The sequence below is a fragment of the Molothrus ater genome, chromosome 3, assembly GCF_012460135.2.
Source record: "Molothrus ater isolate BHLD 08-10-18 breed brown headed cowbird chromosome 3, BPBGC_Mater_1.1, whole genome shotgun sequence".
Taxonomy (NCBI): Eukaryota; Metazoa; Chordata; class Aves; order Passeriformes; family Icteridae; genus Molothrus; species Molothrus ater.
The window spans coordinates 98,241,203-98,262,557 of record NC_050480.2 but is presented as its reverse complement, the minus strand read 5'-3'; the positions used below and the strand labels follow the sequence as shown (position 1 = coordinate 98,262,557).

At 33.7% G+C, this 21,355-nt stretch overlaps 1 protein-coding gene across 1 annotated transcript in view; it reads right to left on the bottom strand.

Moving 5' to 3' along the window:
- The window catches only part of EYS (eyes shut homolog), a 797,164-nt gene that overhangs the window by 603,033 nt on the left and 172,776 nt on the right, over positions 1–21,355 (bottom strand). Inside the window, exons 12-13 of the mRNA XM_054514337.1 lie at positions 5,327–5,440; positions 2,954–3,076 (exon numbers count right to left, since the gene is read on the bottom strand). Coding sequence (XP_054370312.1) covers positions 2,954–3,076; positions 5,327–5,440 — 237 coding nt within the window. The remainder of the gene's footprint in view (positions 1–2,953; positions 3,077–5,326; positions 5,441–21,355) is intronic.

Below are 21,355 nucleotides of genomic sequence, written 5' to 3'. Positions count from 1 at the left end.
CATCTTGGTCAGAGTAAAGAAAATTCTATGCAGCAAGCTCCAAAGGCTGCCAGAATTCTGGTGCTCACCCTTTCAGCAACAAACAATTCAGCTGGCAGCAGAAGCTGCAAAAGGGCTGCCTGCTGTTCTTACAACCCTCAGATGATTTGGATGTTCCTGTCCTGCTGTCTTTCCTCAGCAGGAGAGAGTTGTTTCCACCATCCAGCCCTGCTCCCTGTTGCACATGTTGCACTGCCTCTCCCCACCTCTGTTCTCAGGGAAGGACAAAGATCCACCACCTGTGGAGCACCACAGCCTGGTTCAAGGGGGATTCATCCAAGGCCATTTATGGAGGCCCTCCTGTCCAATGCTGCCCTTCCATCACAGCTTTCGTGCACGAGGCATGTGATCCCAATCAGAATTGATGCCACTTCACGCAGATAATAAACAGGAAAAGAGGCAAACAACCAGCCTAAGACAATTTTGTACCTGACCAACTAAGATGCTAAAGGTAAACTTTTTCTGAAATTGCTTTTAATATGATAGGAAAACAAAAGTGTGCTTAAAAGAAAATAAAAGGTAAAAGTCAGTCTTATACACTTAGTGGACTTTTTCAAATGTTACTTGCTTGAGCAAGTCTCATCAGAAGACTACAAAATGTGATTGGCAGGATGTTAGCAGATCTGTTGTTGAACTTTTTAACATATGCCTTCATCAGAGCTAATTGTTATCAGCTAACTGCTCTGTTTATGATGTTTTTCTAAATTAATTATGCATTTTCTACATTGTTTAAATATTAAGTGGATAAAAATTGTATATATATGTACACTATGTTTCCTTTAGCCCTTAAATATCTTTTGAGTGTATCACTGCTACTATAGCAATATCTATGAGTACCATTTATATAAATCTTAAAACTCAGAAGAACATGGAACACTCTTTTGCTGATTTTTGCCTTTTGTATAAGATGGAAGCCCAAATATCCAGTATTTTGCATCACTCACTCATTCTAGAGAGGTTTAAGCAGTTTTTGGAAGGCTTGGAGAGAGCAGAACTAATGAGATCCACAGTGACTGACTGTGAATTAATTGTACAAAAAGCATGAGCACAAACAAAAATATTCAGTGCAATCAGGAGGATCCTTATCCCTACTCCTAATTCCAGTCAGTAGGCTGGTTTACTTTTTTTCTTGTGGGAGTTGTCCTGTCTCACAAAAAAACCCAACAATATGAACTGAGATCAATAGAACATTCTTGATGGAAAGTCTCTCACATAGGAAATGCAGGAGAAAATTGAGCTTTTTTCAAATTAGCCTATTATGCAGTCATGTGAACTTCTATGACTTCAATAGGTCTCAAGGTCTTCAATAAAATCTACTTATAACTCACTTGTAACTTTTTTACTGTTGACAGATGCTGAATCCTGCTTGTCTTGGAATGAACAAGGATGTTACTGGCAAACTGTTTGCATCAGTATGATGCATATATATCCAGAATATAGGATAAAGAGTCCCTGCTAAGGAATACATACTCTGTCCCAGGTTTCCTTAGTGACACTCACACATTAATTTGTAGTTCTGGCTCTATAATGTGGACTCCATCACATCCCAAAATAATGTTGCTGTATTTTCAAATGAATAGCTTTCCCCACATTACCCAGTTTAAACTAACTGTTGTCAACCTACTACAGAAAATTTAGACATTTTCCATTTGGATTCTAGCAGTACAGGAGAAATTTTTAAAAATTTCTTATTTTAAAATTTTTGCACTAAACTTCTTCTATCTATAGTAACAAATACTTTGTAATCACCTCTGTTATTTTCAAAAGTGATGCAAAATAGACATAGTATGCAAACTCATGAAAGCAAAGCCAGTTACTGAAGTAAAAAGGAGAATAAGATGTTACAGAAAATATATCACATCTTGGTTTTGTAATGCTGAAAAATATAAGAATATGTTTGCATGAAAACTCACAGAAGTTGGTGGCAATTGCAACTACTATTACTTCCACAGATTTAAAATGTCTGTATATTGTCTTAGATTCCTTTTGTCCTGTCTTCCTACATTTAACCATTGACAAAATATGAATGAAGAATTTCTAAACTAAATGTCACTGGTGTTACTAAGGACCTGAAATGCTCTACAACTAAATTAATTTTGCCTCCTCATCCTTCACTGTTCTACTTACTTCTTTAACTTTTCATTTCTCCTTAATAGAGCTCTTTCATTTTTTTCCTCTCTTCTCCTCTCCACTGGTCCCCACTCATTTTGAGCTCTTTGGACAAACTTGTTCGGCTTTTTATTACAAGATCCACTAATTGCATGATTTCTTAGACTGCCACTGCTTGTTTTCCTGTTACTACTTATAAATAATGCTGCTCCATTTGCCTCTCTGAAATCAGCAGCTGAAAGTCAGTGTTCAGTGCCTGACATTGTTTTTTTAGATGGCATATATTTGGAGACAGTTTTATTGATTTCCTGTTAGCTGCTTCTGGCAGAAAATAGAGCCTTGAAGACTCTCCAGGATGCAAGAGCTATTTTCTCAAACCTTTTAGACATGCAAATAATTGTGCAACTTACGAGAATTTATCATAAGGATCTGATGGCACCTTTGTTAAAGAGAACAAAGTGTAATCTTTCTAAAATTGTGTTCTTGTTACCATCTCAATCAAGTATGGCTGTGATAAAATCTGAGAAAAATAGCTGGTGCTACCTGTTCACCTGTGTTTCTTAGACTAGGTGGTTTTAAGCAATTCTTTTCTTCTATGCAAAATACAGTTTTTCTTTCCATACACACACTGCTTTCATTTTTTATCATATTAGGAGGGAAATTAAAACATTATCAATCACACAGAACCCTAAGTTGATTTTATTTTTATTAATGCCAAAACACTGAACAAAGTGCAATTAATTTCAGGAAAGAAAATTAATAGTTTAACTATTTAACTTCTTTTCCAAGTTAAAAGAAATCTTACCAGTGAATCCTGGAGGGCAAGTACAGCTGTAGTCTGCAACCAGGTCTAAACAAGTTGAATTGCTTTTACAGAAACCATAAGTGCACTCATCAAAGTTGATTTCACAGTTCATGCCTTCAAATCCTTGGAAATAAAACCAAAGAGCTATGCATTATTCAGCTATATCAGTGTCTTATTTTTCTAAAGCAATGTCTTTAGGTCCCTTGTTTTCAATTTACTCTTGTAAAAAATGATCTTGAATCCTTATGGATTCTCATTCTAAAAGTTTTGTCTCCACTGTCATTAATAGGAAAATGCATTTTTTTCCTGTCAGATATACTTTAAAAGGAGTCAATAACTGAAAGAACAAATTTAGGATTCAGTATGTTCATTAAGACTTAAGAACTTATGAATTATGTATCTGCTGATTTTGACAACATTACAGATGAAGTGAAGCTGGGATTTGGATATCTGCTGTCAAAATAAAAATCAACTCTTAAAATCTCTCTTAAAATCAATTCTCAAATAGTTGCTTTTCTACTTTTTTCTTTGTTTGTTTTACAGAACCCCAGAATTATCAAGGTTGCAAGAGGCTTTCCAGATCATCCAGTCCAACTGACAACCCAGCATCATCCCAACTCCCCCTGAACCATCTCCCCAAGTGACATATCCAGACACCTCTCTCTCTCTTCCAGAGATGGTGACTTCACTGCCTCCCTGGGAAATTATTCTAGTGTCTAACCACTCTTGCAGTGATTTTTTCTTAGCTAATAATATCTAATCTGAACCTCCCCTGACAGTTTAGGGCCATTTCCTCTTATTCTTTCACTAGAGATATGGCAGGAGAGACTGATCCCCCCACTCAATAAAACCTCCTGTCAGGCAGGTGTAGAGAGCAGTGAGGTTCCCCTGAGCCTCCTCTCCTTCAGATTAAACCACCCCAGTTTCTTCTGTCAGAATGACTTTTAGCAAACTCAGAGGTCCAACAATGTTTTATTGTAGTTGAAATTGCTAGAAAATCTCCTCCCCAATATCTGACTTCTCATGCTCCTGTAAATGTATTCTAATTCATGGTCATGCTACAAAATGAGTGTCATTAGTGCTGTCACAGGCCATGGCTGCAGGAAGACCATGACTAATGCTAAGCTATCGGTATCCTCAATGCAAGCTATATTCCTATAATTTCTCAAACTGACCATGGAACCAATTTCCACTGATCCTTAAGTAATAAAACTTTAGAATTACCCTTAATTCATTAATAATGTATAAAATAACAGCTCTTATTTGCATTTAAAGTTTAATCAGACCCATGTCTCACAGGTAACATGTAAGCCACAAAATTAGCAATGTGGATGGCAAGATTTATTTTTGTACACACTGGTCAGGCAGTTTAAACAGCAAAATTATCTTTTCCAAGGTTAATTTCCAGCTACCTTCCAATATCTGTTTTGGCTTCTAATTTAAGCTAACTAATGACAGAGACTGTACTTATGAGAATTATTTGTGGCAATTTCATCTCTTGTGATGAGTTTCTGAAGTTATCACCACTGGAATGCCTGTATTAATACATAAATGCCTGAAATATTGTCAGCTATGAAATCAACTATCATGAGTCTATATTTAGAAAGTAGTAGAATTTGAAGATTAAAATAAAAAAAAAATGAAACATAGAATGTATCAGGTTATAATTTACAACCTTGGCTTTATTTTTCACTAAAAATGCCTTTAAAAATATTTGTAAGGAACCCATTTGTCAAAGCATTTCAGAAAAAAACTGCAATTTTAGGTGCTTTAAAACACTTTAGCTTTCTTTGACTAATTTTTTACCGCAATCGCTATTTTTTTCATACAGTACTGATAACAAAGAGGAGAGTGCATTTTTAAAGAAACAGACCACAGGTGCTGAAAATCATATTATTTTTCTCTGTTAAAATTCTAATAGGTTTTTTTAGTGATGGTCTATTAAAGTCATTGTGACCATTGTCGTTTGCCATGATCAGTGAGAAATATGTATGTTATTAATGAAGGTAAAAATACGTTTTTAAGCTTATTGATGATATTTTCCATGGAATTCATGTACTGCTCATTTATGTTTTCTCCACTGCTTTGAACTTTGCTAAAATAATTACGTTCTGTCTGAAAAAAGGTAGAATTTAGGAGGATACCTGCCTCCATTCTTAATTTGTCTCCAGTCTTAATGATCATGGTTGTTTTGGTAGGCACATTGACTTGGTGGACAAAGATGCCAAGAAGACTTTGGAAAGGAATGAATGACTTTCATAGAAAGGAAGTTTTAATGATGATTTGATGCCTGTCAAGAAGATGTTTTGCAAACTGCAGGCAGTTTTGAAAATCGTCGAAGATAATAAAAATAAATTATTTGGAACAACTTACCTTCAGGGCAAAAGCAATCATAGTTGTTGACATCATTCTGACAAACAGCACCATTCAAGCAGGGAGCTGAATCACACTCATTCATTTCTGTTTCACAGTACTGACCTGAAAACCCTGCAAATGAAGTAAGATAAGCTTTGATTTTCTTTGTCATTATGTATGCTTTTAGCATGAAACATGTACTTCAAATGGTGTTCTTTAACTAAAACCCAGAGATCTTACGATCCATATTCCACTGGAAAAGGAAAATTTAGGTCAGAGTTTCAATATTTTATTTACAAAGAGTTAAATTTTATTAATTTCTTATTCAATGTTACAAATACATCTTTATTGATGGAATAAAGCAATAAATGAAGTAGGGAATGCTTCCAGAATGCAAGATACTCATAGCTGTAAGAAAACAGGGCAGCAATTTTCAAGTGCTTTTCTTGTACTAAAATAATTTTAGTATTTTTGTGATATAATTCCAGAATATTTTGGGTTGGACTGACCTTAAAGATTAACTAGTTCCAAGCCCTCTGCCAGGGGCAGGGACACTTTCCACTAAACCAGGTCACTCAATATATTTTTTTTAATTTTGCCACATTAATATGAGAAATAGTATATCAATTATATGCTATCCACTGTGTTGTCCTTATTGATGTGGAGAGTAACAAAATACAGAGTGCAAATATACTGAGGCATAGCAAAGATGTGCTGTGCAAGTCAGGCCTCAGGACACGTAAAATGCGCAGCTCAGTTATGGTACATAAGGCTGTTGGGTTTGTTACTAAAAGACAGAAGGTGTACATCCTTAAAACAAAAATCTGAAGACTAATTAAACTTGCATAAAGAAAGAGTAGCTCAGTTTTTTTTCATTTCTTACAGGTACTTTGAGACACAAGTGCTGCAGCGCCAGCAATGGGGGCTGCAAGGGGGTCCTGTCAGGAGAAGAACACAAGGATAGAAATTGTTTAGTTGATCTACAAAGCAAAAAAATATTGAATTAGCTTTCATTGTAGAGAAACAGGGCAGAGATACCCACTTGCCCCTAAGTTATATGTGCTAGACGAAGACAAGATGAATTGGTATTTTCATAAATAGCAACTAAAGGTGAAAGATTTAATCTGAAGTAAAATGAAGAATTATTCTAAAGGGCATATAATGTGAATCGAGACCTATATATTTTAATTTGTTTTGATGATATTCAATATCAAAGCAGCTTTGCGGGGGGAGGTTAGAAAATTACTGACACCAATGAAATGAGCTCGTACTTTATACACTTAAAATGTATGTGAGTGTATTAAAAAACTGCAGGAAATATTCCTTCTGCCACTGTTTCAGAGCATTATGACCTTTATGAAAACAAAAGTGGTTAGGTATGCTTACAACCTACTTTGATTTAGCTGTTACAGGTTATTTTTTTAAGTTTTAACAAGCTAGAATTGTTTTCTAGAAGTTATGTTCTTTTGAAAATGTTAGCTTCTAACACCTGTAACTGAGAACCAGCTACCTAGATGAAAATTAATTGAGATTGGAAACTTAACTATCTGAAATCTGGCCTAATAAGTTTGTTGGTTTTTGTTTTCATTATAAAGACAGAAAATTAACAAGTACAGAAAGACAGAGAACAGCACCCTCACCCTTAAAAATGGAAAGAAAATACTTTTTCAAGCTGTTCTTTTTTTTTTTTTTTAGCCTTTATGCCTATTCATAAATTATTTTTTGAAAACAATACCTGGTAGAAAGCTTATTAAAGGAGCTACTGGGAAGCATATTAGGTCATTTTAGAAATAAATACTTAGAATTGTTATAGGTCTTGCTGATAGTGTTAAAATGTTTTAGGAACCACTGCTCCCACTTCAGGATCAGAAAAATGCCCACATTTAGATCCTACCATGTGAAACAGTATGAAATCTGAGAAGTGACTCAAGAGCTCCCAGCTCTCAGCAGGTCTGGCAGTGATGTTGCAAGAACTCCCTGTGATGAGCTGTGACCAGGTCACCCTTTCTTGGGAGCGGTGGAAATACCCAGCAGCTGCACCTGACATTCTGGGGATTTACAACAGGACTAGCAGGCAAGTGGAAATATTACAGGGGCAAACACAGAGCTGCAGGTAGTAGAAGCTAATTTATAAAGTTTTTCATTTACTTAGTTTACTTCATTGCTGTTTTATGAACTTATGGATTGGAACAGAAAAAATTAAAGGCATAACTAGAATCTGTCTTTAATAGGATTTGGTACATATGGTGTGAATTATCCACTCTGAAAGAGCTGAAAGGAAAGCATATAGATAGAATTTTATTTCTTCTTGTCATATTTTTAACTGAATATGTCCTGCAGACAGAAAACAATTTAAATGCAGTTTGTATCTTTCTTAAATTGTTTCTGCTGATGTAGAATTATTAAAATATAAAATATAATATAATATAATATAATATAATATAATATAATATAATATAATATAATATAATATAATATAATATAATATAATGTAATATACTTTGATGATGTTTATTTCTTGCTGATCAACATACCAACAAATGACAATTCTTTCACAAACATTAAATAACTCATGTAATGGGCTGAAAGAGGGAGGGAAAATAAGCTTCATTTGTATTTTTAAATCAAGAATGAATTGAGGAATGCTTTTAGTTACATTATAATCCATGTACTCTTACTTAATTACTTGTGATATAACAACATTAATGTAAACAACAAAATAGAAGAAATTAGTCAATTAAAATACAAATATTTACGCATTTTTGATATAATACTAGTTAATCAGTTCCATAGATTTGAAAATATGAAAATAAATTTCTCTGTATGAGTGCTCCAAACCATTGTGCTCTACCCTCTGATCTCATAAGATGACTTTGGCAGAGCCAACAGAGTGCTCTATGAACCAGGAGAAAAATTCCATTCCTTCACCCATCCAACTCCTCTCTCCATCAGCCAATGATAAGAAGGGATATCCTGAATAACCTGATATACTCCTGAATAAATATTTCCATGCAGTCAAATGAAAAGAAGTGTGTCCCATATATAAATCCTTTCAGACAGTTGAGAAAACATTTATGGGAATCTTTCATGTAAAAATCTAGAGCACCCCTTAAAAATAATATAAAATTATATAATATACATAGACATGTATAGAATAGTACAGTACCGCACAGAATAGTACAGTATTTTTTTATCATATCACATCAATCAAAAGTAAGTTGACGTTTATAATAAGTAATAGTGGTTTTATATTAGTACAAAAAGTAGATGAACAAATTATGTTCTCCAAAAATGTTTTGTTATTGCACTGAGTGGCAAATAGCTATCATCAGAGAATATAATAGATGATGCAGCTGTTACACAACTTTCTCTACACTGAAAATGCAAGGGTAAAGCACACCTGAAAGATGAATTAGAAGTATTAAATTATCTTGTTTCAATTATTGCAAGGAAGGAATTCATAACTCAGATTTTCTGGGGTCAGAACTGGAAAAAGATATCACAATTATTTACTAAGGATATGATTTCATTATTTTTTTTTGTCAACACACACTTACACTGCAGTAAATATTTTCAGCTCTCAAGCTTTATAGCTCTTTATTTGGACTTCCTCCTCAGGTGAGGATGAGATCTTTATTTCCATTGGCACCTGTCATAGTTTCCCTATCTAATGTAAATGCTAGACAAAACATAAACAGTCAAGAAAAATAATAAGATTTACTGCAAAGTAATTATGTGAAAGCAACATTGTTTTCAGGACTCTTTTACATATATGAAGTTGTTTCAAAAATAGAGTAATTTGCATAGAGTTGTAGATATTATCTTAAAATATGTAAGCAGTTATGACTCATAAACATACTTCTATGTAAAAGCCTCAATGTTATTTTCTTTCCTGTAGCCTAATATTGAGGAATAAATCACATATAAGGAAAAATATTTTCTGTGTGTCATAAATAATTCTAGAAACGCTAGGTCAAATCTAAAAAAATAATTTGTTTCAATAAAAATATTAAATAAATATGTTTCTAATATTTGTTAGATGAGAATTATAATTCCACATTCTCATTCTTAGCAGGACATCCTCAATGAAAGAAAAGGGAATCTGCATTATCAATATGTCATAAAAGTGGGACACATCCTCTCTGGATGCTTAAATCTACTATATCTAATCCTTACTCACTACTGGCAAGAAATATTTACTATTAAGTTTTATTTTTAATAATACATGTGTTTGTAAAAATGAAACAACATATGTCTAGCTTTTGTATGGCTCTACTAGCTTCTACTAAATTTTACCAATACAAATGTGGTCTAGGATCATCTAGGGGTTTGAATGCAGACACTTTACTTCAAAGTCATAATTTTACATAGCTGTAAGACTCCTAGATATTTTTCAAGGATGAAAACATAAAACTGAAAAATATTTTATGTTGCAGTCTTTAAAGTATCAACTCTTAAAATGTCAAGTTAAGCCAGTTACTAGAGTAGATTATATGTGAATCTCTTGCACACAGGTTATGCATTGAAAAATAAGGTGCATTGGGAAACCGAACTGTCTAAACCTCAGGTAATGATGTGTGAACTCTGCTTGTTGAGATCACATTTTTTTATGCCTTTGTTCCAAAGGAAGGTCATTACTTTATTAAAAACCTTCTCTGAGGTTAAACAGCATCTCAGACCCCAGAGCTGGTTGAATTTTAGGCAGACAAATGTCACAGTATTTTCTATTTGAAATGCATATTGGCAAAGCAAAAGGAAGGGTCTCGTTAGAGAAAAGCACTGCTTTTTCAAGAAGATGTAAAGAAGACATGTCTTACAGTGAGAACCTTCTGGAACATCCTCCCAAGGGACATGGTACGTTCACCGTCACTGGAGGTTTGCAAGAGACAATTGGACAGGGTGCTAGAACCTCTTACCTAGGCTCCCTGTCTAATAAAAGGGATCTTCTAAGGTCCCTTTCCTACTGAATTCTTCTATGGTTCTATTACAAAATCCAAAGCCTGTAAAACAGGCTGGTAGAATGACCAGAGAAATAGAAAGCCTGTCACAGAACAGAGGACTCAGAAATTCTAGTTTGTCTGGTGTAGCAATATATAGGCTGAAAGGAGATAGGAGTGTTTCTGTTAACTTTGTCAATGAGAAAAATCGCCAAAAAATGTGAACAGCAACTTAAGTTAAAGAATAAGTGTCACAGGTAAAAAGTGACATTATCACAAACAAATTTAAATTACATAGTAGAAAACCTTATCAACAAAGAGATTCTATACATTCATTAGAGGTTGTTATAGAAGTACTCATCATTCTCATGAGCTTCTTAAATTTGCATATATGAATTGTGATAGCATTTAAAATTAAGGAGTGGATATAAAATTCCTTGCACAACAATTTTCATAAGATAACATGCCAACTTTGTATTAAGAACACATATTAGTAGCCTGAATTTGACTAAAAAAATTCTCAAAAAATCAAGATTACATTTATAATTGAACTATCACTGCATCCAATATTATTATTAATAAAAAAGTCTCCTCAACTCACATAATCCAGCAAAAAGCAGAGAAAGGAGTTATTACCACTTAATCTAAAATCTTAAATAATCTTCTAAGCAGAAGACACACCCAGTATTCTGGAATTTAACTGAGATGTAGGAATATTGGAGTACATGTATAGAGACAACATAATGTAAGCAAATTGTTCAACTTCAGATTATAATGCATTTACACAGAGAGGAACAGAGATGGTACAGGAAATCACACTGGCAACATTAATTCTGGCTTTTCCACATATTAAAATGTTAATCACTCTTTTAATATGGTTTTTGGGTATATGCATAGTAGGTGCATTCAAGTATTAAGAAAGAAATAATAAAGTCATGCAAGAGATACAATATAGCAAACTGTTATGCTTCTATGAAATTCCACTGACCTAGATTAATCTAGCAGAGTTAAAGAACAAATCTCATCTACCAGATGTTTCAGTGTTCTAAATCTGCATATAGATGATTTGTTTTACATCTGGCCATTCAAGGTTAAGCCATTACTGTCTCTATGGGGTGAAGAAGAGAAGGGGGATATCCATAATTTAGTTACCTTGTCTTCTGTAAACCACCCTGCATCTATAATAGGGTTTCATCTAATAGTTTTATTTTTTGAGCCTTCAGTTGCCTGAACCTAACATAAAAAACCACAGAAAATTTCAGAATAAGGAGAGAACAGCCACATTAAAGTTATCTTGTACAAGTGTCAGAATTATTTGTACAAGAGATAAAGCTTTCTTGACAGCCAGTGGAAGACTGCTGAACAAATTTCAATAGGAATTAAGAACAAACATATAGCAGACAGTACAGGTGTTCCATTATTTAAAAAAACAAAACAAAACAAAACAAAACAAAACAAAACAAAACAAAACAACACACCTGTATGATTTGTCCTTGCAGAGAAAAATTAAGACAGACTTGCAGGTGGGAGATCCTAGTCACACAAAACATACAGTGGGTCTGAATAGAAAACCATGTCCTCTGACAGGATGATTTTATAATAAACTGTGCAAGCTGAAGCTTGCTGATTTTACTTATGCTGCAGCAGGAGATCTCCCAAGGTTTTCTTTCAATCTATTCTAATTTTCCAATGCTCCATGAAATATTTGTTTAACGATGAAAAGCGTTTTGGTTTCTTCCATTCCTACAAAAAAACTTTCCTCATTTCCCCCCCCCCCCCTTTTTTTTTTTCTTTTACAATTAGTATCTGTCTTTTTGAGAGGATGTCATTAGGGCAGACAAATTTGCAAAGCCACATCAAAACCAAGGGCAAAGGAACAGTATCTGGATACCTCCTACAGATAAAAAGCTGCCATGACAGGACAAAGAGCTGTATTCCAAGACTTTTGTTAAACATAGCTGTCACCACAGGAAGCACGGGACAGCTATTGTTTCATTTATATCTCAAGGCCTGAGGAATCTCTGCTTACATTCGTGATTTTCAGGACTTACAGCTCAGGTAAGAAGAATAGCAAGATCTATAGTGTAAATATAAGGAAAAAATTATTAATTTGTGGAAGCAGTTGTAAGAAAGTACAACACATTTTTTACAGTCAAAATTTGCCTTAGTGAAAATGCATTAGAGGCAATATAAAAGGATTTGTGGAGATGTTTTTACTTGTCATTCTTTCGTGTGGGTTTCTGCTTTTCTTTCTCATTGGGGTTGTTTTACTTTTTTAGTAGATGTATCTTACTCTATTTTTCTAACAGATTTTAAACTGACATCACTATAAATATTCTTGATCAATTCATTGTAAAAGAAATAGAATGGAAACATGGTATTAGAAATAATAATAGTACATTTGGATTTCTGTCAAAGAGGCTAAAATTCTCATGCAAGAAACTGTGACATTGTCATTTCCCAGCAGATGCACAACGTGGATGTCATTTTCTCCCAGGTAAGTATCTCAGAGGACATGGAGCATTGTTAATTTCTTTTAAATAATTCAGCAGTCCATTAATGAATTCACATATCCTTAGATTCCTAAGTCTATTTAAATTTGCTGTCATTATGAGCAAATTAATAAGGACAGAATTTTACACTAGTAAAAACCCAAACAGAAGTTTACAAATAAGCTGAAGATTAACCTTAAATCTAAATGATAAATAGATCATAGCATTTATCATTGAACTAAGTTGAATGTTAATTTTTGCCTCTTGCTGGCAAATTCTGCATAAATTCTACCATGTAAAGAAATAATGGAAGCTCCCTAATTTTCCATAATTTATAGAGACAAAGTTGCTGAGTATGAATCCCAGTGAAACTGGTTGGATTGACATCCCTGAAATGGGGAAATCATTCCTCAAAATAGAAATCCTTAGTGTGACTATCAGAGGGGAAAAAAAAAAAGCTTAAATCATAAATGCTAGCAGACAGTAGATAATTGGTGATTTGGGTGTAGGTAAACATCTCAAGCAAAAGTCTGCAACTTTTTATCTTAACTTATCGTGTGGCCTTATTGTAAACTTTGATAATACCTTGACCAAATAAAGATTGCATGCTTTGAATCCAGTAAAGATGCCATGAGAGCATCATCCATTTAATCATATGTTGAGACTGAGAGAACTGGAGAAGGGAGAGCAGTCCAAAGTTTCAGAGAGAGTTAGTTGGTGCTGAACAACAGTAGCTCCTGCAAACAAGACATGGTGTTGAAGAGAAAAGGGGTGGTGAGAAAGAAGTTGAAGATCTTGACTGGAAGAAAGATCCTGGAAGTGTGGCAGGAGCCTGAAGATCAGAGAGATGAGTGAGGGAGGAAAAAAAAAGCCAGGGTATGCACGAGGACTGTGCTTGGTAATGCTCAAGACTGATAACTTTGAGCAGCATCTCAGCATGAAGCAGCATGTATTTCTGCCTGAGCTTCCCACAAAATCAAACCAATGCAGACAAAGCACTGAAAGGGTGGCTATAAGCGGGATAACCAACTACAGTAAGAGCTCTTATCTGGATTGTTCTTAAGAAAATCCCATTTTCCAGATCCATTGTGGACAGTCATTTACATTGTTGCCCATGACCATGGCTTGATTGGCACCAAACAGGTAATTTTGAATAGGCTCCAAAAATTTGGCTTTCCTTGACAGAGAATGTTGCTTTGCTTACAATGAAAAAGGAGCATACTAGATATTCTATAACATTCTCATAATACACTTATCTTTAGCACTCTTAGATGTGACATTAATACATCAAATATATTTTGCTTGCTAAGTACTCAAAGTTAGTCCAGCTCATTATCATACCTTTCTGGTACAGAAAGATGCTGCTTTCTAGTTGCATAATTAAAATGGTAGTTTTATTAAACAAAAAAAAAAAGATTTGACCTTAGAGCCAAAGAATTTGAATCAGTGCAATTTTTTCTCTTACAGAAGCAGGATAAAAAATTTCTCTTCCATCTAGGATTTCAGTGAACTGGTGTGCAACTATGGTCAAGAAAAAAAAAGAGGGGAAAAAAGCCATTGAAAAAAGAATATCCAAAAAATTTTAAAAAATTAAGTAATTGTCCTATGAGGGGAGTACCTGAGCTGTATTTAAAATGAGAAATTTAATAATCATGAGTAAAAAATTCATGTTTAGAGTATATTTAAAAGGGCTTAAAAGTCAGGACAAGCTAAAGTACAATAAAAAAAAATTGCTTCAAAATTCAGTCATGGAGTTGTAAAATGTTGGTATGATCAATTTGAGAAAGCTAAACAAGCAAAGAAAATGTTTAATTGCTATGATCACTTACTATTGAAAAATGTTTTCTCCTCCCATATAAATAAATGAGCAATCTGATTTTACAGAGCCACTGAGTATGGGCAATGAAGACGTTATTTTTCACAGCACTCACCATTTCCTGAAACAGAGGATTTTACAGTGATGTGACAGTTTAATGCAAGACCATGGAGACCAACTGCTTTCGGTGCTGTTACAAGGTGAGATAACCATGACAAAATGATTTCTGTATGTGTCTATAGGGAGCCCATTATGAGTCTATCATTCTGGCACTACAGTGTGAAATTATGATGAGGAAAAAAAAAGTCATTCAAATTTGTACTGCATGACAGTGATGCTCCAGCACAAGTTAATGATATATAGCAACTGAAATTCAAGCCTTTTTTTCACTGTATACTGAATAAAACTACTTAACTCCAAAGTTTTTATTTACATGTAGTGCAAGAGAACTGGATATAAAATAAATTATTAGAATTACTTTCAATTAATCTCTACTAAGTGTAAAAATTCTGTTTTTAAGCTGAACTTAGATGTTTCTTTGCAAATTTATCCACTACAGAAATTCACCTTGTACAGATAAAGTACATAAACAGACCCACATAACTAGAAATCAATTATTTCTGTCCCCGTAATCTAAAAAAATAGAGTATATTCCCCTCATTTACTTAAATTTCCATTTCCTTTCTCCAATCTAATTATTCTTACACATTTCCAACTTGGAGTTTGTTAAATAAAATAATTTTAAGCTTGCTCTTTCAGGTATACTAATATATCTGTTTATGCATATATTTTCTAATATCTGATTATGTGCCCTTTGTCATCAGTGATTTTCTTTAAAGAACCATTAATTCCTTACTCAAAGACTATTTTCTTTTTTCTCATAAATGCTTGATGTTTAGTCAACATCAGGCATTATAGGTAATTAATTTATTAATAAACATATTTTTCTAGGACTTTCAATTAAAAACTGTGCTTCATGCTACTTCTAAATTGTGAATTTTCTTTATCACTCTTCTGTCCTTTTCCATTTTTCTAGAGTTCATACTAAATTTCACCTCTTTGCATAATTCATATTTGGTCAGTTTTTTTTCTACTGTCTTCTCTTTAGTGAAATACTAGCCTGAATTTCCTTATTTACAAAAATGAAGAAAATGGTAAGAAGTCTGTCTGTTAAAGATAAATTTACACAGCATGAAGACCCCATTTACCATTGTTTCATATCTCTTGTGCCAGGTAACAAAGTAACTTCCTGACATTGTCTGCAAGGATTCTTGTTTCTGCAGTAGGGATGAGAATATGGCAGAAAGCAATGGAGTTTGAAAAGCCAATACTTCTGAGTTTTCTTAGCTAGGTAGTTAGAAATTTTTCATTTAAAAAATGAGCCTAATGCTAGTAAAAACATCAAACAAACATTGTCTAAAATAAAAGCACTTAAGTACAATGATATCCCTCAGGAATCCTAAACAATGTGACTTGTTCAGCCTTTGGAGGGACCTGCTTTGAAAGTTAAATTTAATTTCATTTTCCAATACATGTTATATTTTATTATTTAAACTACCTAGTGGGAAAGAATGACATAGTAAATTAAGAAGGAAAGAAAAATTAATAGCTCTCTGGTAGAGTACCAGAGAGAAAAGAATGGCTTGAATATTAATGTAGATTTGGGATGTGATGGATGAAACTTCGCATATTGTTGTCCACACACATCCTACAACTAACTTTAAGTTTAGCATTTTAAGTGAATTTGTAAAAAAATATAGAGAGTCCATAATGCAGACAAAAAGATCTTCGAATTGTAACCAGTTTTGGCCTATACAAACTGAACATGGATTTCTATAAGTTGCTTGAAGATTTCTGACCATATCCTACACAAGTTTTGAATATGATCACACTAATAATATGCTTCAATTTAAAAATTAAAAGTAGGTTGGAGCTCATAACAGACGTTAGAAAGACAGTATGCATTTCTTCATGGAAACATTGTGGGAATCAGCTAATTTCAGAACACTGTAAGTCACAGAAACACATAGCTGTCAGGAGCTACTGAAGTCCTTGAATCAGTCACCACCTCTTTTCTCACTCCTGAAAGCTTCTGACTGTGAAAGAAATGCTTCCTTTGGAAGAGTTAACATTTTCTTTATATTTCCCTCAGAAATATTTCCAGTGCACTGTCATAAAATTAGCACCCGTGACAAAAAAATCAATTGCAGGGAGAAGGGAGGACAGCAGAATTTAAAGGTCAGTAGGCTGGCTAAAATCTTAGATAGAGCAACAGCAGATGATTTATTAGATAAAATGGTGTGTGTTACAGATAAAGATTAAAAGTATTTAATTTTTATATAAGAACCTTACACAGAAGAAATCTTCAATACAGTTAATAAATTGAAGTACCTAAATATGTGATCTGTGGTGTTACTTTCAGTAAAATTTGGTAGTTCTCCCCAACCTACTTTGAGCGGGGGAAATCACTGTTTAACTGCAATTATCAGTGAGAGGAAATCAGGCCTTTATGACACCTTATGACCTTAAGGTGTTTTGGGAATTTTCAACTTGAAGACAGAAAAATGAGATTTCATTGAAGTATTTTTGATAAAGTAAATTCACATGGTTAGATGTAGCATTAAGACCACAGAAAAAAAAAGCAAGGATTAGCTACCGAGGACCTAGTGTTTATTATCCACATGCTTTTAAAAAAAATTATTTTGAGAATTATCACTATGGTGTATTTTAAGATAAATGAAACACTCATAAAGCAAATAAAATCTGAGGTCATGTCAGACCTTGACTAGTCCCATCCAAAAGGAAGCGCAAGAGATCTGCCAGCAGATCATTTATTTATTGAATCCTTTGCACAGGGTTTTGTCCATATTCATGTTCACTTCCTATCACTGATCTTCTTAACTGCAGTGTGAGAAGAGTCAGTGTGTTATACAAATAAAGTAGAAAAGCACTGTATGAGATCTTGAGATCTGCTTCAGTTCCTTTGTACTTCCATAGTCTAACAGGATGTAAGAATTTAGCTTTGTTTTACAAGGACTTAAACCAAATCCCTACATCCCTTTTGCTGATTTCCATGAGCATTGGTTCAGGAATAAAGCTTATCTTTCTGATTCCTAATTTTTTTATTCAAAGAGGGTGTACTTTAACCTACTTTTCAGTAGGTTATGTATATATTTCAATAACCTTTTCTTGTGGGTGACGAAGCGCTGCCCTGCTACCTGACCTTTATTTCCCATAACTCTGCTCAAGTGATAACCACCAGTAGCAATTGTGATGATTGCACCACACTCATAATGTATGTGAGGGAGACAGATAACAGCACAATAGCCAAGAGCCAATCTGAGGCCCCTCTCGCTGCCCAAAAATAACACTGGTCAAGATCTGGCTCAAGCCAAGTGTGATAGAAATTAACTTCTGTGGGCAGCGTGAAGGTATTGTTGCTATGCAATTATCTTCCTCTATAAACATTTGCGCTCTCTTGCATGAGTCAACTGCACAGCAGGATGTTCCCCTTAATAAGGGCACCTCTCAAGGTTATTCCACAAGTTTGAGACACTCCTTGCTGCAACAGATCCTTAGCAAGTGATTTATTGCATACTGAAATTTGAAATTTGAACTGATATAATTGATAGATTGTGCACCTATAAACCTTTAGATATAAACATTGAACAAGTTTCAGACTAGTAGAGGATCATTTGCACCCAAATTCCACTTTGAGAAGAATTGTAGAATTAAAGGGTGTCCTTTCTGAATCAAAGGCGATATCTCCCTGATAAATTAGTCTGACTTTATTTTCTATACAATAAATAATTCAGCATACCTTTGCCATTTAATCTTGTTAAACCACTGTCGTTTTTACTATCAAACTTGGTCAAATTTCTGTTTTACATCAATAAGCATATTTTTGCTTCTCTTTTATGAGTGAAGCCACTCCATGTGTGACACTGTCATATCAGGTTTTTTATGAAGGGGTTTTTGCACCTACTGAAACAAAACAGGAGACCCTACAATTTTTAGTGAACATTTTTTTTTTTCTCAAAAGCTGTATTTTTTTATTCAAAGACAAAATTTATTTCTAGGGAATCAAATTTAGATGCCCATTTCTCAGTATTCCTACCACAAACTTGAGAGTAGTTGGGATTAGAAATTGCTGTTTTGTCCTTCTCAGTAATCCATTCCATCAACAAGTGCTTACACAGTAACTGACCAAGAATATAATAATAGCTTATATTGCTCTTGAACAGGTGTTCAAAATTGTGTTTGAATAGGCAATATTTATTTACTTAGAAATTATCAACACAGATGCTCTCACCCACTGTGCACATTCTTTGTTTTCTTCAATGATTTAATGGTTTCTTGTACAGAAGTAGTCCAAGACAATTAAAATGCTAATAAATAGTCACAGTGGAGGGTAAATTGCCTTTCCTGCTTTCAAGAAGCATGTGTGCAGCTATAAGATAAGATGTTGTCAGTCTGGTAAAATCTCAGCATAATCTTTCCTCATCAGATGTTTATAGCAGAGCGCACCTCAACTTACTAGAAGTACTGAAGGTCATTCTTCCACATAGTGTCATGTCTTGAGAGCATAAGCAAAACAGTATTACTTGTGACACTACAAATGCAAGTAATAACCTTAAAAATCTATTACTTTAGAATTGACTAATAGATCACTTTTTATTCATCTAAATTAAATTACAAAGACCTAAAACTAAGATTAATATTAAATTAATAATATGATAATAACTTAGTGAAAATAATAAAATACTGAAAAGGAAAATGTTTTAGATATGGACATGCTACAAAATGATCTTAAATGCATGCAAACTTATTTTACCCTATACTTTGTAAAGCATTTGTTAAAAATAATGTGAAACTCAAGAGGCAAGACCAATTTTTACTTTTAACTTAGGAATTAGTTCTATTTATACAGTAATCATGAAATATTGACTATTTCCTTAGCCTTACATATAATATTAAATGACAAGTATTCAATTTGCTACCTTTTATAGTCCAGGAAGACATGGAATCCTCATTTAAGGTTATGAAATTAATTACCTTAGTCATCCCTGATAATTAATACTAATTATAATAAAATTTAGAATAACACAAAATCTTTACGACTTTGAAAGGAAGAGACATACATTTTACTGTCCCAGTAAGGGGGCTCTAGAGAAATTGATATTTGTTACCTTGGCAGTATTTCCAGAAAACAATTAGAGCAAGATTTGGAGACAACTTAGAGACAAATTGAAGGACAACGATATAATTGAAAGAAACTATCACTATTTTTAGGAAAATAAGCAATATCAAATAAAATTGGCATTTATGGCATCATCACAAGTACAGTTAAGAGAAGGCATGATGACACAAAACCATCATAGAATTATAAATGATCGGTATTGCAAGGGACCTTAGTTCCAACATCTCTGTAATGGACAGGGAATTTTCCTGTATTTTTTGTTTGTTTTGTTGTTTTTTTTTTAACCTTGAGAATCATAAAATATTCTGGAAAACACTTCAATGCCATCCCGAGTATGGAGTCTCAAGATTTACTGAAATTAAAATTAGCTTACTGAGACACAAGTGATTTTGACTGCACAACTTCTCCACAGCAGAAATCTTTTAGTCAGATATGGAAGAAGTTTTTTCTTGGTCTGAAGATATTATGTATTTTAATAATAAAAAATAAATAGTTATTAGCTGAATTTGCACTTGGAAGTAGGCTGGAAGAGAATAGTTATTGATGTAGATGTACAGGTCATAAAATTCCATGGATTTGTAAGATGAGTGTCTGAACAAACAGTTCCAAAATCAAATGCTTAAACTAAGAAAGTAGGCCACACTTTCAGGTAAGGTTTAAAACATAGTTCAGAGATACCTACAAAGAGCTTAAGTATAAAGAAATGACATGTTGTATGTAGGATGTCAATGTATGAAGAGAGAGGTTAAATGTGAAAGGGAAGGTACTAGTGAGACAATTATAGCAATCCTCTAACCCAGTGCTCCAGTTGGTATTTTTAAAATTATTTGGGAAGGCTTTGAGTCTTCTGAATTTTTTCCTGCAAAGACAATCTTAAGCTCCACAGTCAATCTAATCTGAACAGTTTAAAATATTGCATTCAAAGCAAAGATGAAAAAGAGAGCCTCTAGCAGCAAACTTCTTATCGTGTATACTTTTTGCCCATTCCAGTAGTCAGAATAGCTTTTGATTGTTACTGATTCTGTTTACTTTTCGCTGTTTATTTCTAAGATGTAAATTTGTAGTTCTGCCTTCCAGCCAAGCAGCAATTCTTGCTAGAACTCAAAAAAGTGGCAGTAACAGTAAGCTGTATAATTTTCTTCAAGTTTAAATTTCACATCATAATTAATCATAATTCATGGAAATATGAAGGACAATGTAGAAACAAATATTAATTAAATATGTCCACATTTTTAATGAAAACAGGTTTCTCAAATTATTTAAAGGAAATCAATAGACATATTGAATTATACTTTGTTTGTTTATAATTTTTATTAATGTGATCCATTGACTCAACCTGACCTTATAAAAAGAGCATGCATCTGAGATGTGAACGGTTTACAGAAATATACCTTTATTGCTACATTTCTCTGAAATATAAAGAGACACATTTTCTAATGACAGTATTTTAGGCCTGAATCCAAGAAAGCACTTAAGTAGGGGTATAATTTAGGTGTGTGAGGAATGGCATTGATTTTAGAGGAGGGACTTATATAATTAGAGTTACTTGAGTGATTAAAAATTCTACTGGACTTGGAGCCCAATGACAAGGCATAGAAATCA